Source organism: Amaranthus tricolor, chromosome 2 (assembly GCF_026212465.1).
Source record: "Amaranthus tricolor cultivar Red isolate AtriRed21 chromosome 2, ASM2621246v1, whole genome shotgun sequence".
Lineage (NCBI taxonomy): Eukaryota > Viridiplantae > Streptophyta > Magnoliopsida > Caryophyllales > Amaranthaceae > Amaranthus > Amaranthus tricolor.
This window is the reverse complement of record NC_080048.1, coordinates 7,092,272-7,106,015: the sequence shown is the minus strand read 5'-3', so window position 1 is coordinate 7,106,015 and position 13,744 is coordinate 7,092,272. Positions and strand designations below refer to the sequence as shown.

Here is a 13,744-nt window from a genome sequence, read left to right as displayed (position 1 = left end):
TCTTTTTCTAATCTTAATTATAAAATAACAAATTCTAAATGAGAAGGTGTCATGGTAACATTATATGTATTAAGTTGAGACATGTATATTTAGTGTATTAAAGTGATTACCTATAATTTTAAAATAATTATAGACTAATTATATGAACCTGTCTCATCATAAACAAGTAGCCCAATTAATACTTTAAAAAAACTATTTAAGTAAGTTAAAAATAGTTTCACTAATTATTAAATGAGACGGTCTCACCGTGAGACCATCTCTATCGGATTGGCTCAATATATACTCTTTTTGTCTTAAAATGATCACTTATAAAGCTAAAATGATCATTTATAACCTTAAAACGATTATTTATGATCTTAAAGTAATCAATTGAAGAAATGAGCTATTTTATGGATCCGTCTCATGGTAATACGGTCTCATACAAGACGAGCTGGAACAATTTTTTTTTTGTAGTTTTTCTAAAGTTAATATTGAGCCAGCACATATTAAACCGTCTCATAATGAGACGGTCTTAATAAAGAATTTGTAATGGGAAAATTGAAATAAATGGGCTTTACAACATTTCATGAAATAAGTGGGCTTTTCCAAACAAATCTCGAGCCTATAGTTACTTCATCCAGGAATTGTAAAGCCCACAAGATTTCCTCTTATTCCTGGAAGGGTTTAGTTCTACAGTTTTACTCGCCCAGTTTCAAGTTTCTCTCATCTGTCTTCGCTCTACAATGGAGGCCGTTGTTGACAGTCCTGGTGGTTTGCAAACTGATGTCAAGCTTTTTGGTAGATGGAGCTTCGATGATGTCTCGGTTCGCAATCCTTTTCTTCTTCCCAAATTTATTGACAGTTTCATTTGTCAAATTAAGTTTTCATTTTTTGGATCGTCCTATATGTTAATTGCAACTAGTATCCTAATTCTTATTTGAAAATATTATATTTTTATTTTTAGTAATGATTTTGACGAGATCGGGAATCCGGATTAGTATGAAAAATTGGTACGGGGTTCATTTTAGTTAGGAAAGATTGATTATTGGTTTTACTGGAAGTCGAGAAATTAATTATGTTTTGATTGAGTAATTGGATAATGACATAATGTATGTGATTTGATATCCAGTTTAAGTCTGTTGTGGTGATATTAGGTGGGTTTGAGCTTTTGATTGAATTGTTTTAGTGACATGCTATAGAATGTGATTGAACGTAGCAGCTCCAAATCACACGCTTCACTCATTTCAAGTGAAATCTTCACTGCTGGTTATGAGGAAGGTTGTTAAATTATGTCTCTCCTCTCATCTTATCAAACAAAGGTTTATATTAATTTACTATGTATTTCAAACTAATACTAGAATTATTATGCTAGATCCAAAATAGGAGGTTGATAGAAAATTTTTCCTTACCTTAGTTTTTCATTTGTTGTAGTTATATACTCCTATATAAGCATGTAACATTAGCATTTAAAAAGACTGTTTCGGCGATGAAACGAGGAAGTGGGATACACTTGAAATACCTGGAGATAAGTAGAAGTGTGATCAAGAGAAGCGACTTATGAGAGGAAGCGACCTGAATTCCTGCAACACAACACGTTAGCCTTGTCCGGGGGGTGATCTCCCGGAAAACCCCTCCGACGCTCAAGTTAGAACGTAGATCGGAAATTAATGAACGACAGATTGTAGAATGAATGCAAGAAGAGTGTGATTGAGATTGCTAAGGTTTATGCTAGGGCTCGGGAAGGCTAAGGAAATAATGTAATCGAGAATACTTAGAAAGCTATTTCCGATGATGCCATCCTGTTTAGTAGCTATCCCTATTTATAATGGTCAGGAAGGGAAGTTGTATCTCAGAGGGAATAAACTATCATGGGAGTAGTGGGAGAGATGGGCAGTTATCAAGCCTGAAACAAGGAGAGCCAAGCATGATTGAAGAGTGGAAGGTGGTGGGCAGTTATTCTCCTTAAAAGGAGGATGGCCAAAGAAGATAGATGACAGGGAAGTTAAGTATTCTGAAGGTAAAAAGCCCATGGGCCCTCCAAGGAAGACGGGAAGTCCAGCAGAAAGCCCATTGACCAAAAGTCAAAGTCAATCCGGAAAGGTCAAAGGGTATTTTAGTAACATGATGCTAATTAATAAATAAATAAAATAATTGAGTAAACAATACCATGACAAAGACATAACAAGAATATATTATATATGATATTATGTATAATATATTCTTGTTATGTCTTTTTAAATGCTAATGTTACATCCTTATATATATAACTACAACAATTGAAAAACTAAAGTAAGGAGAGATTTTCTATCAATCTCCTATTTTGGATGTAACATTGATTCTAATATTAGTTTGAAATACATAGTAAACTAAAATGAACCTTTGTTTTAATAAGATGAGAGGAGAAGTCATAATTTAACACTCCTCCTGGAATTCTTATCTCTCATCCCAAGCATATCTCTCATGATTTCGAATCTACCTTTTGGAAGGGCTTTAGTAAAATTATCTACTAATTGTTCTTCTTCTTTAATTTTGACTAATTCGACTTCTCTTTCATCTTGCGCTTCTCTAATAAAATGATACTTGACTTTAATGTGTTTAGTCATACGGTGGAAAACGGGATTCTTCGATATCGCAATTGCCGATTCACTATCGCAATGTATGGTAGTAGCTCCTCCTTGAGGCTCACGAGTATCTTTCATAATTTTCTCCTTAGCCAAATTGCTTGATTTACAGCTACACAAGCTGCTATATATTCTGCTATTGATTGAGCAATTGTGTCATGTTTTTGTGATAATAAGGAAAATACACCATTTCCTAGTGTAAATGTATAGGACGGGGTACTTTTCATATTATCTTGTGAACCTGCCCAACGCTGTCTGTATAACCAACTACTTTTGGATTAGTAGATATCTTGAAATGATTCCAAAACCTATAGTTCCTTTCACATATCTTAAGAGCCTTTTGGTAGCTCCTAGTGTAGCTGACTAGGATTCTGCATGAATCTTGAAAGATAACTTGCTGCAAACATAATATCAGGTCTAGTTGCAGTAAGATAGAGTAAACTTCCAATCATGCTTCTATAATTTTTTTCATCAGCTTTATTATGTCCATCCTTGCAGAACTTCTCATAAACTTGGAGTGGAGTTGCCACAAGATTGCAATTCTCAAACATGTATTTTTTTAATAAATCTTCAGCGTATGTTTTCTGACAAATAAAGATTCCCTCCAGCTTTGATCAACTTTTATACCGAAGAAATAATTCAGAATTCCGAGATTGGTCATTTCAAACTCTTGCATCATTTTCTTCTTGAAATCTAATACTAATTCTTGATTATTTCTAGTGATGATCAAATCATCTACATATAATGAAAGGATTAAAATATCTTTGTTTTATATTTCTTCACATAAAGAGTATGCTCGTTGAGACTTTTCTCAAACCCTTCACGTTTGAAATATTCATCGATTCTTCTGTACCAGGCTCTTGGAGCCTGCTACCGACCATACAAGGCCTTTTTGAGTTTTAGGACTTTTCCTTCTTGCCATGTTACTTCAAAACCTAGTGGTTGTTGAACATATATTTCTTCATTTAAATACCCATTAAGAAAGGCTGATCTAACATCCATTTGATGTACTCTCCATCCTTTCGAGGCATCTAAAGCTAAAATAGCTCGAATTGTGTCATGTCTAGAAACAGGTGCAAATGTCTCATTGTAATCAAACTGTAGAGAATAACCCTTGACAACAAGTCTTGCTTTATAATTCAAAATACTACCATCTGGGTTGAATTTGATCTTATAACTCCACTTGACTCCAATGGTTTTTTTTATGAGAAGGTTTCTCAAGAAGTGCTTCAATACAAATTTCTTTTCAATCATTCAAATTTCTTCTTCCATGACAACCCTTCATTTTGTGGATTGAAGTGCTTCAATACAACTAGTGGATTCAACAATTGCCACACGACAAGATTGTGAGTCTTCAGTTTCATCAATCTCTGGGAATCTTGCATATAACTTTGTGATTAACTTCTTTTCTCTGGGACCTGTGCTATTTGGAGTGTCTGAGGAATTCTTGATAGTTGATGGTGTTCGTGGTGAATTTAATGGTGTATGAGGTGAATGAATTTCTGTTTCAATTTCAATATAATTGGTTCTTATTATTGGAATATTTATTTGTTTTTTTTCTTCTCTCTTTGTTTACCAATTCCACGATGCATTTTCGTCAAAAGTAACATCTCGACTTATGACAATTTTCTCATCCTCAAGGTTGAGCATTCTATAACCTCTTGATTGAGAACTGTAGCCTATAAATATTCCTTTCTTAGCTTTAGTATCCAGCTTACCGCGTTTTTGTTCTTGAATGTGAAAGTAGTAAATACTACCAAACACACGAAAATGTTTTATTGACGACTTATATCCTGACCAAGCTTCAAGTGGTGTCATGTCTTTGATAGCCTTGGTCATTCCTTGATTTTGAATATAAACTACAGTGTATACGGCTTTTGCCCATAACTTCTTTGGAAGTCCTTTCTCTTCGAGCAAATATCTAGTCATTTCCATTACTATCCTGTTTTTTCTTTCGGAAACACCATTTTGTTGCGGTGTATATGTAACTGTGAGTTGATGTTCCTTTATTCTATCCTCCGTTGTTGCTATATTTTTCTCTATCTTTTGAAGAAGAATATTTATAATTGTTTTCGGTTTCACATTTTTTAAGCGTACCTTTTTGGCTTGTATGAAATGCTTATTCCGATGAACTCTGATACGTTCTATTTTTATCTCTTTGTTCTTGTGCTTTAAATAAACCTATCATTTCCAATGCGCTCAATGATAAATCTTTCGTACTTTAAATGACACTGACAGGAGTATCATACTTCTTTGTCTTAGTCCTGAGCATTTTGGAAACAATTCTTTCCTCCTTAATATCTTCTCCATATATTCTCATTTGATTATAATGCCTGTTACTCTTAAGAAATATTGATTAATATTCTCATCATTAGACATTGTTAAATTTTCAAATCAGCTCTCAAGGTCTGAAGTTTAATGCCTTTAACTTAGGCACTTTCTTGAAATTTGGTGTTTAATTTATCCCAAGCATCTTTTGCTATTTTAGCGGTGACTATTCGCGGAACTATTTCATCTGTTATTGCATTTTGCAAAATTTGCAATGCATTTTGTTCCTTGATGATATTCTCCTTAGATGGTTCTGGTTTAGAGGCCTCTGATGTAGTGGCAATACTTTGTGCAATGCCATTTTCTACAACATCCCAAGGATCTCTTGACTTTAGAATTGTTCTCATTTAACCACCCAAAAGTCATAATTATCATTCTTTTCTCCTATTCTTCATATTTATTTTATATCATATAGTCACAAAGGCTATTATAAAGCGAACAAAGGTTCATCCAAAATTCTAGCTTAAAAGTATAGAAATAACATATTCTAGGATACAACTATCTACTTAAAGCTCTTTGTTCAGATGGTTCAATGTACTTATTTTCAATTTGTGTCTTCTCATCTAGTGTAATTGTGCCGAGCCCGATCTTTTTTGATTAAGGCCCTGACATTTGTTGTCGTTGTGGTGTAGTTGCCATGGGATATTGAGATTGAAATCTTTTGGTAGATTTTTTGTATGAGATCTTTGTAGTATTGACTACAATTGTGATGTTTTTTTGTTGTCAAAATTTTACTCTCTGATATGCCATAGCCTGTCATCAGTCATGTGATGAAGTGTTAAAATACTTGGACGTTTGTGAAAAATTCTAGTCTGTTACGAAAATATACTTGTCTTTTTTAAGTATGTTTTTCATGACGAGTGAATTCATGCACTTGCATATGGTGGTGTTTAGGATTTCAGTTTAAGGTATTACGTTTCATCTGTTTTTGACATTGTCCTTGGTTACATGTAGGTCCATGATATTGCTTTGGCTGATTACATTGGAGTAACTTCTGTTAAGCATGCTACATTTGTGCCTCACACTGCTGGAAGATATCAAAAGAAACGTTTCAGGAAAGCTCAGTGTCCTATTGTTGAAAGACTGACCAATTCGTTGATGATGCACGGTCGCAATAATGGGAAAAAGTTGATGGCTGTTCGCATTGTGAAACATGCCATGGAAATTATCCATCTCTTGACTGATTTAAATCCTATCCAAGTTGTTGTTGATGCCATTATCAACAGGTGAAAATCTTTAATATTTAAAGTTCTTTGAGGTATCATGTTTGGTATGCTTGTATAATGTTAATCGTTCTAATGCAATGTAATTAAGCAAAAGTTTGGTAGTGCCTTCTCAGTTTCAAATACTATTGTGCAAGTTGCCGCTTTGTTACAAGAATTCGATTTGATTCAATGATTTATTATCTCCTTGTTTCCATAATCGATATTGTGGTATGCAGTGGACCAAGAGAAGATGCTACCAGAATTGGTTCTGCTGGTGTGGTGAGGCGTCAGGCTGTCGATATCTCTCCACTAAGACGTGTTAATCAGGCAATCTACCTTCTCACGACAGGAGCTCGTGAGAGTGCTTTTAGGAACATTAAGACGATTGCTGAATGCCTTGCCGATGAGCTTATCAATGCTGCCAAGGGTTCATCCAACAGGTAACTGTGGTGTCCTTTATTTTGATATTTGGTTCATTGCAACTGTGAATGTAAAAGTTTGTTAATATTGCTGCAATTGAACTTTATTATGGTTTATGATGTGTGATGAACTGATCAACCTGATGAATCTAATAGAGATTCGTTGTAATTATCTGTTTATTTGATGCTCAATAATCTAAAATTTATTATTGTCTATTGTTTTGCAGTTACTCTATCAAGAAGAAAGATGAGATTGAAAGAGTTGCCAAGGCCAACCGTTAAGTAATGGATCATGTCGAGGTTACTGTGTTTTTGTTGCTTCTCTCTGCGCTTTTAGATTATATAATGTACAATCAGAATGCTATTCTTTTCTTTGAGATTATTTTGTAGAATTGAAATTATGAACATTTAAGTCAGTTTTAAGTAGATATGCTCTGCTTCACTTGATTCATTTCCATTGTGGTTCATACTTCATTGAAACTAGGTGCTTTCGAGTTGCAACAGACCATTTGATTTTCGAATACCTTCAATTATCCTGGGTGCGCAGATTTGTGCTTGTGCAGCTGTGCGATTTATGCTTGTGCGGCTGTGCGAGTTGCAAAAAAAATTATCATTTTTGTTACACATGGAATAAAAGCACTCTATTTACAATCAATATATAGATGCAAAAATTGATCACATAAATTCTTACATTACACTTGACCTATCTCGCTTTCTACCTCTCAATTCATGCCGAAGGGAGCACAAACATAGCCACCACAGAGATTAGGTCCACTGTTGTATGGAAACAATACAATAGGTCGATTTGGTGGCAATTCGGGTAAGATGCAATCTGTGGTCAAGAAGTTTACTATTTCCTCCATTTTAGGCCTTCCATTGTTCTCAGGCAAGGTGCAAAGCAATGCAATGTCCACAACTCGAACGGCTTGATCGCCATCCACTCCTGAGCCCATTCGCCGATCAACCATCTTAATTTTTTCACTTTTCTCATGCATTATCCACGCATAATCAACCAAGTCCATTACGTCCATGGTTTGCTCACTCTCACTAGAATTTGAACCTCTAGAATCCGTCTCAGCTACCCATCTCTTCCTTCCGGCCACAACTTCTAGTACGAAGATTCCAAAGTTGAATACATCAACACTTCGGCTAGATGTCGGGTCAATACCAAATGGATCACTCAGTCCAAAATCGCCAAGCGAGGCCTTAAAGCTTACATCAAGAAAAACGCTGCTTACTTGCACATTGTTATGTGCAAGCTGACGCGAATGAAGATAACATAACCCATTAGCAACATTTTTCACCACCTTAAAACGCCTACTCCAAGGTAACACCCCTACGCCAAACAACCACTTATCAACACAACCATTAAACATATACTCATAAACCACCATATACTCCCGAGTATCATAACACCAACCGCGAATCGGCACCAAGCTAGGGTGCCTAACCCGACTCAAAGACCCGACTCGCTTCAAAAACTTCCTTCTATCCATGCTTAAAGATCCCAACAACTGAATCGAAAATCGCTTGACTGCCACTTGACATCCATTAGGCAAGGTTCCCCTATACAAAACTCCACTTAAATCACTAACCAAGATCTCCCCATCACTGAACCCCCTGGTGGCTAAAGACAACTCGGCCCCTGTAAACCTCCGAGGCTTATTTGGTGGCGTTGGCCGGTGCTTCTTTTCTTGTAAGACCAAAAATGCCGACTCCCCATATGATTTCGGTCTCTTCCCATTGCAGTAAAGGTTGACGAACATCACAAAACAGAGTATTACAACACAAACGAAAATCAAAAATGTGGTAGATGGCCTTTCTTCTCTGATGGGCACTCCATTATTCTCAGCCAGATCTTTACCTACTAAAATCTTACTCTCACATGTTTTGCTTGTCGGGTAACGAAGAGATGCAGGAGTTTTGAAGGTCATGTTCCAGGACAAAATATTGTGTATTTGTGTTCTGTTTCCAGTTGAAGCCGAGAATCCCACGAACATATACTCGTTCAGAAACGGTATAAGATCAATTTCATCTGAAAAAACTGATCTTAAAGGACTTTTTGAGTTTTTCCCAACCCATATTTCCATCCTTTTGGTTGACCCATCATAGGTAATCTTAGCCAGATGGGTCGACCCATCATCGAAGGATAGGCCATAATCTGATGCATTAATAGTGGATTTTGAAACAATGCTACCTAAATTGATGCCGATGTGGTTGTCATTTGGGTCACCAAATTCTGGGTTTTGGCGAGTGTCAAACTCAACAGCGATGAACTTGTAGTCGTCGTTACAGGCATCGTTTATCATTCCAAGCCACGGACCAGGTCTGCCTACTGTGAACTCGTCAGGGGCTAGTAGGAAGGTCAGTCCACTGCCTGAGTATAATATTTAGGAGTGAAATTAGGAACTTAATCAATCAATAATCATGCAACATAACGTTGATTGTTTTACAAGAGATGACAGGCGAATTAAATTATATAGGTTTTGCACCGCGTTCACCCCAATTAGAGCGGGTATGGGTATGGATTTGATGGGTAGTGGGTGGGTATGGCCGTATAGGTATGAAAATTGAAAAGTCCTACCGCTATGGGTAGTGGGTAGGTGGTAGGTATGAGGTCTTACCCGCTCTATATCCACCCACCCAGCCCCACACCCAACCACCCCGCCACATAGCAGCCCGTCTTGTATCTTCAATGTACTAATTTATATCAATTTCATATTATTTATTGAAACTATTAACAAAATATTGAATATTACTTTTATTTACGTTGTATGGTTTAACAAAATTAGATGTACAATTAAATTTATAAAGATTTATAGAATATATAACAAGAACTTGGAGTGAATGTGAAACGAATTAAAGGTTGGGGTATACCCATTATGGGTTTACCCAATAGGCCATAGTGGGTGGAAATGGGGTTTGAATGCTTATCCAGGTGGGCCGGTGTGGGTATGAAAATTTTACCTTGCTATATGTGGTGGGTAGATGATGGACCGGTGGATATAAAAATTTTAAGTGGGTATGCCCGTATGGATAAGGATAGGACATACCTCATCCACCCACCCATTTGTTCATCCTACCTACAAGCCTTTATGTGCTTCTAAATCTTTAATCAAAAGTACATGTACTATATCTATGCAATTAACTGTGAACCAAGGAGACAATAGTTCTTACCTCCATGAGCATCCTCCGAAATATCATCGTACGATGATGTAGTATGATTATTGAGTTGGAAGGTGAATGTAGTCTCAAAAGAACCGGGCCTTTGGCTAGTAGGATCAAACACCCGAATCGGAGAGGAGTAGATTGCACGGCCTGCTTGATGCCTAAGATCATCAGTTTCCGACACATCAGGTATTTGTATGCTTCGTTTATCACTCGAGAACTTGGCATTTCCTAGAAGCTTAACATCATGCTCAATCCTCAGGTTAATCGATGTACTAAACTCAGGAAACGACAGCGATTTCATCACCATAATTGTATGACTCTTAACCTCATTTTCGGCATTAGAAACCACGCTTTGAACCAACATAAGAGTTAACCAACCGAGAAGTATTCTCGAGGTGGTGGTGGCACAACCCATGGAGGAGGATAGGAATGTATTTGGGAGGATTAAGGGTAGTGGGAAGAGTATGTTGATATATGGGTTGTAAGAGTCTGATCTTGATAGAATACGGCAGCGAACGTGGAGCAATAAGGAGCAATGGTGCGATAGAGACATATTATGTAGGGCTAAAATTTGTCAATATGTATGTAGAAATGACAAACAAAAGGGTAAATTAAAGGAGGAAGATGATAATAGTTCCTTCGTTCTGAAATAATCGCATCTGATTGTAACATATTATATGAAAATATGTGACAATCAGTCAGTGATGGATCCAGAACATAAAATCATGGGTAGCACCAAATTGTTAAAGTAAATTAATAAAAAAATTCGGCAGAATCTTATTTATAAAATGAACAATCCAAAAATTTTTCATTACTCAAAATTGACCTGTAAGTAAAATATCGTAAATAATTTTATATCACTGCCAAAAAGGGCATATATGTCATCCACATCGCATTGTACAAAGCTATAAGTTACAAGTTACAACGAAATAGAAGATTGACTTGGTGAAATACTTCTTTCATTTTGAAATACTCGTTGCATTACGGTTATTGACACTATTCATCATTCAAGATTATTTTATATATTACAACTTGTATGTAAGAAAAAATATATGCAAGCAGGTTCTTGTTTGAATCGTCTAATCGCATACTGTCATAAATTAACTTTTTATTGTTTTTAGATGTGCATATTTTAATATATAAATGAATAAAATAATATATTAAATTGCGTAAAAGTCAAATGTAGCCAATATAGTAAAACGGAGGAAGTACAAGGTAACAAAAAAAGGAAAATTATTTTAAAAAAACATGGGTAGTCTTTGCTACCTATTTTATAATTTGCCAATACAATCAGTTACAAGTATAATAAAACGGAGGAAGCAAGTAATAAGAAAACTAAAGCTATATAGCATTTGATGAAAATGGATGGTGCATCAACTGGCGAAAAAGTTTCTTGGATATGTGATTTGTTTTGGTCGTTTTCTAAGGACCCTCTTTTTTAATGGTATATAATACTCATAATATAATAATTGCGTGCAATCAGTAATATCAATAATGGAATTATGAGTGGATTTGTGTTAAGTTAGAAAAATATCACAAATTTTTAGTGCCTACTAAAGTTAGGTCTAATGTGGTTTGCTCTAAGTAGAATTATTGTTAAATTATGGAAAGAAAGAAAAAGATGTAAAAATATATATTTATGAAATTGTAGAAAAGATGTATAGATAAAATGAAAAGTTAAAATCTACAAATATGAATTACAAAACATGACTCGTGATCAAAAATATAAACAAAGTTAGATAGATGAGTGTGGCAAAAAAATAGTGTAATTTCCGAAAATTTTTAAAAAAAAAAACTTAATATAAAAATTTTCAAAATAAATTTCGGGAAATTCTAACTTCTAAAATAAGCGTCTTCATGTCAAAGCTGAGGTCAAGTATTTGTTCGTTGTTACTAACAGCGAACAAAGAAACTAAGCAGAAAAAGTCAAAATTTTTTGTTCGTGTTATTAACAGCGAACAGAAAGAAAAGAATGTTATAACGTTTGAAAAGACAAAAAAATAAATAAATGCTTGTTTGTTGTTATCAACAAACAGTCAAACAAACATGTAATTTTTTGTCTCTTTAAACGTTATGATATTATCTTCTTTTTGTTCGCTTGCTATTAGTAACAGCAAATAAAGTTGTGCTAAATTTTTTTTCTCTTGTTTGCTGTTAATTACAGTGAACAAAGCTTGATTTTAGGTTCAGATACAGAAACGCTTATTTGAGAATTTTTTTTTAAAAAAAAAGTTTATTCTATTCGAAATTCCGCAATTCCTTGTTTTTGCCTTGTGTAAGCGGATACTACTCATTTAAGAAAAAGATTTTGGCTTGAATTTAAACTGGAGCTTGGACTTGGAAAAATTGAACAAAATAAATTTTAAAAAAAAATTCACAAATTAATCTTTGAAAAATTTTAATTTCTAAAATAAGCGTCTTGGTGTCTGAGCTTAAGATCGAAGTTTGTTCACTTTTACTAGCAACGAAAAAGACATTTTTACTTTGTTCGCTATTACTAACAGTGAACAAAAGTGAGACCATGTCACAGCGTTTGAAAAGTAAAAAAAAATTATGTTGTTTGCCGTTGATAACAACAAACTAATATTTGTTGGTTTTTTATATTCCTTCAAACATTATGAAATTGCACCTTGATTTTGAAATTAAAATTTCCCAAAGCTTATTTCGAGAATTTTTTTTTAAAAAAATTAAATTATTCAAAATTTCCTTGGCCTTGGAGTTAACAAAAATTTAGAGACTAAAATTGCATATTTTACCTAGTAAGAACTAGGAAGATAATGACATTAAAGATGAATAATGAAAACAATTTTTTTTATACAAATTCTCAAAATGAGGCGGTATCACATTAAGACACTTCGTGTTTATTCGCATTGAGGTTCGTGTTGTCACACTTTATTATGTATATAAAATCAAAGCGTTTACATTGAAACTTCTGTCTGTTGGGAATATGCAAGATTTAATTGTGTTTACATTGCGAATGGTTGCCTTTGTTATGAATAATTGTGATACCTGGTTGTTTAAGCGACCGTCTTTTTGAGAGATGTCTATTAGATCAAACCAATTAAATTTTAATGTTTACTTACTATATCCTTAATGCCTATTTACATTATCCTTTATACCTACTTACAATATACTTAATGCCCACCAAAAAAGTACAAAATACTTACTTACAATATTCTTAATGTCCACCAAGAAACTTAGCCTACTAGCCTACTTATTATATCTTTAATATCTACTTACAATATCTTTAATGTCTACTTACAATATACTTAATATCCACCGAATACGTACTTAAGTACTGTAAAATTTACTTTTAATTTTCTTTTTGGGCAAGTCCAATTAGAAATGATCTCGCAAATTCTTGATTCTTGGCATCATTTTTTCTTTACTATAAATGGCATATTCTACATTTGCTTAAGATATGAACTAAATAAAGTAATTCAACCCATCTTGTATGAGACTGTCTCATCGTGAAATGAATCCATATAAAAGATTCATTATGTTTAAAGTTTCTATTATTAGGCTATTTAACCCAAATATAGACACGTCTCACAGTGAAAAACTATCTCATAAAAAATTTTTTGATTTAGTTGTTGTAGCCCAACCTTATACAAGTGCAACCTAGGACTATGCACAAGGCCCCACCCAAAAATTATAGAACAATAAAAAAAAAAATAAAAAAAAACCTACTAAACCCATATACTATCAAATACTAATTCAATTTAGTTGTCTCATATGGTACAAAATATTAAGAAAAATAAGAAGACCACCTAAAATACTAGACTCATGTGTAATATTGACTATTTTTATTAAGAATTAAAGTGGGCCACCTAAAATAATAGACTCATGTGCAATATTAAATGTTTTTAATGGTGTTAAAATAAAAGGGGACTCTGGGGTAAATCGACCAAATAAGAAAATGGTAAGTATCAATCTTCTCTTCTACGCATAACTGGATTTTGAGAAACCGCTCGGCACTCTGCAGATCAGTTGTTCCTCACCGGCAAACAACCACCGCCGA

At 34.4% G+C, this 13,744-nt stretch overlaps 2 protein-coding genes across 3 annotated transcripts; one reads left to right on the top strand and one right to left on the bottom strand.

The window, feature by feature from the left end:
* The first annotated feature begins 627 nt into the window (after positions 1-627).
* On the top strand, positions 628-6,999 carry LOC130805361 (40S ribosomal protein S5-like). The gene is made up of 4 exons (XM_057670130.1): positions 628-803; positions 5,883-6,154; positions 6,370-6,573; positions 6,780-6,999. Exons 1-4 carry the CDS (start codon positions 723-725, stop codon positions 6,832-6,834), a joined length of 612 nt encoding a protein of 203 aa, XP_057526113.1. The 5' UTR covers positions 628-722; the 3' UTR covers positions 6,835-6,999.
* Positions 7,000-7,003: 4 nt separating this feature from the next.
* On the bottom strand, positions 7,004-10,291 carry LOC130805360 (probable L-type lectin-domain containing receptor kinase S.7). 2 transcript variants are annotated; one of them, XM_057670129.1, is made up of 3 exons: positions 9,730-10,291; positions 7,244-8,929; positions 7,004-7,138 (listed from the first exon to the last, which is right to left on the bottom strand). In XM_057670129.1, the coding sequence occupies exons 1-2, from the start codon at positions 10,274-10,276 to the stop codon at positions 7,275-7,277; spliced, it is 2,202 nt and encodes a 733-aa protein (XP_057526112.1). In that variant the 5' UTR covers positions 10,277-10,291; the 3' UTR covers positions 7,004-7,138; positions 7,244-7,274. The 2 variants fall into 2 exon arrangements, with proteins under 2 accessions (XP_057526112.1, XP_057526111.1); XM_057670128.1 differs by lacking the exon at positions 7,004-7,138 and having other exon boundaries at positions 7,148-8,929.
* Between the last annotated feature and the right edge of the window lie 3,453 nt (positions 10,292-13,744).

What these genes read in the sequence shown, in the direction of transcription:
- LOC130805361 (XM_057670130.1), top strand. Translation starts at nt 723, where the DNA reads ATGGAGGCCGTTGTTGACAGTCCTGGTGGTTTGCAAACTGATGTCAAG. An exon ending in GTTGATGCCATTATCAACAG is followed by an intron (nt 6,155 to 6,369) that starts GTGAAAATCTTT and finishes TGTGGTATGCAG; the next exon opens with TGGACCAAGAGAAGATGCTA. An exon ending in GCCAAGGGTTCATCCAACAG is followed by an intron (nt 6,574 to 6,779) that starts GTAACTGTGGTG and finishes ATTGTTTTGCAG; the next exon opens with TTACTCTATCAAGAAGAAAG.
- LOC130805360 (XM_057670129.1), bottom strand. Translation starts at nt 10,276, where the DNA reads ATGTCTCTATCGCACCATTGCTCCTTATTGCTCCACGTTCGCTGCCGT. An exon ending in TTCGGAGGATGCTCATGGAG is followed by an intron (nt 8,930 to 9,729) that starts GTAAGAACTATT and finishes TATTATACTCAG; the next exon opens with GCAGTGGACTGACCTTCCTA.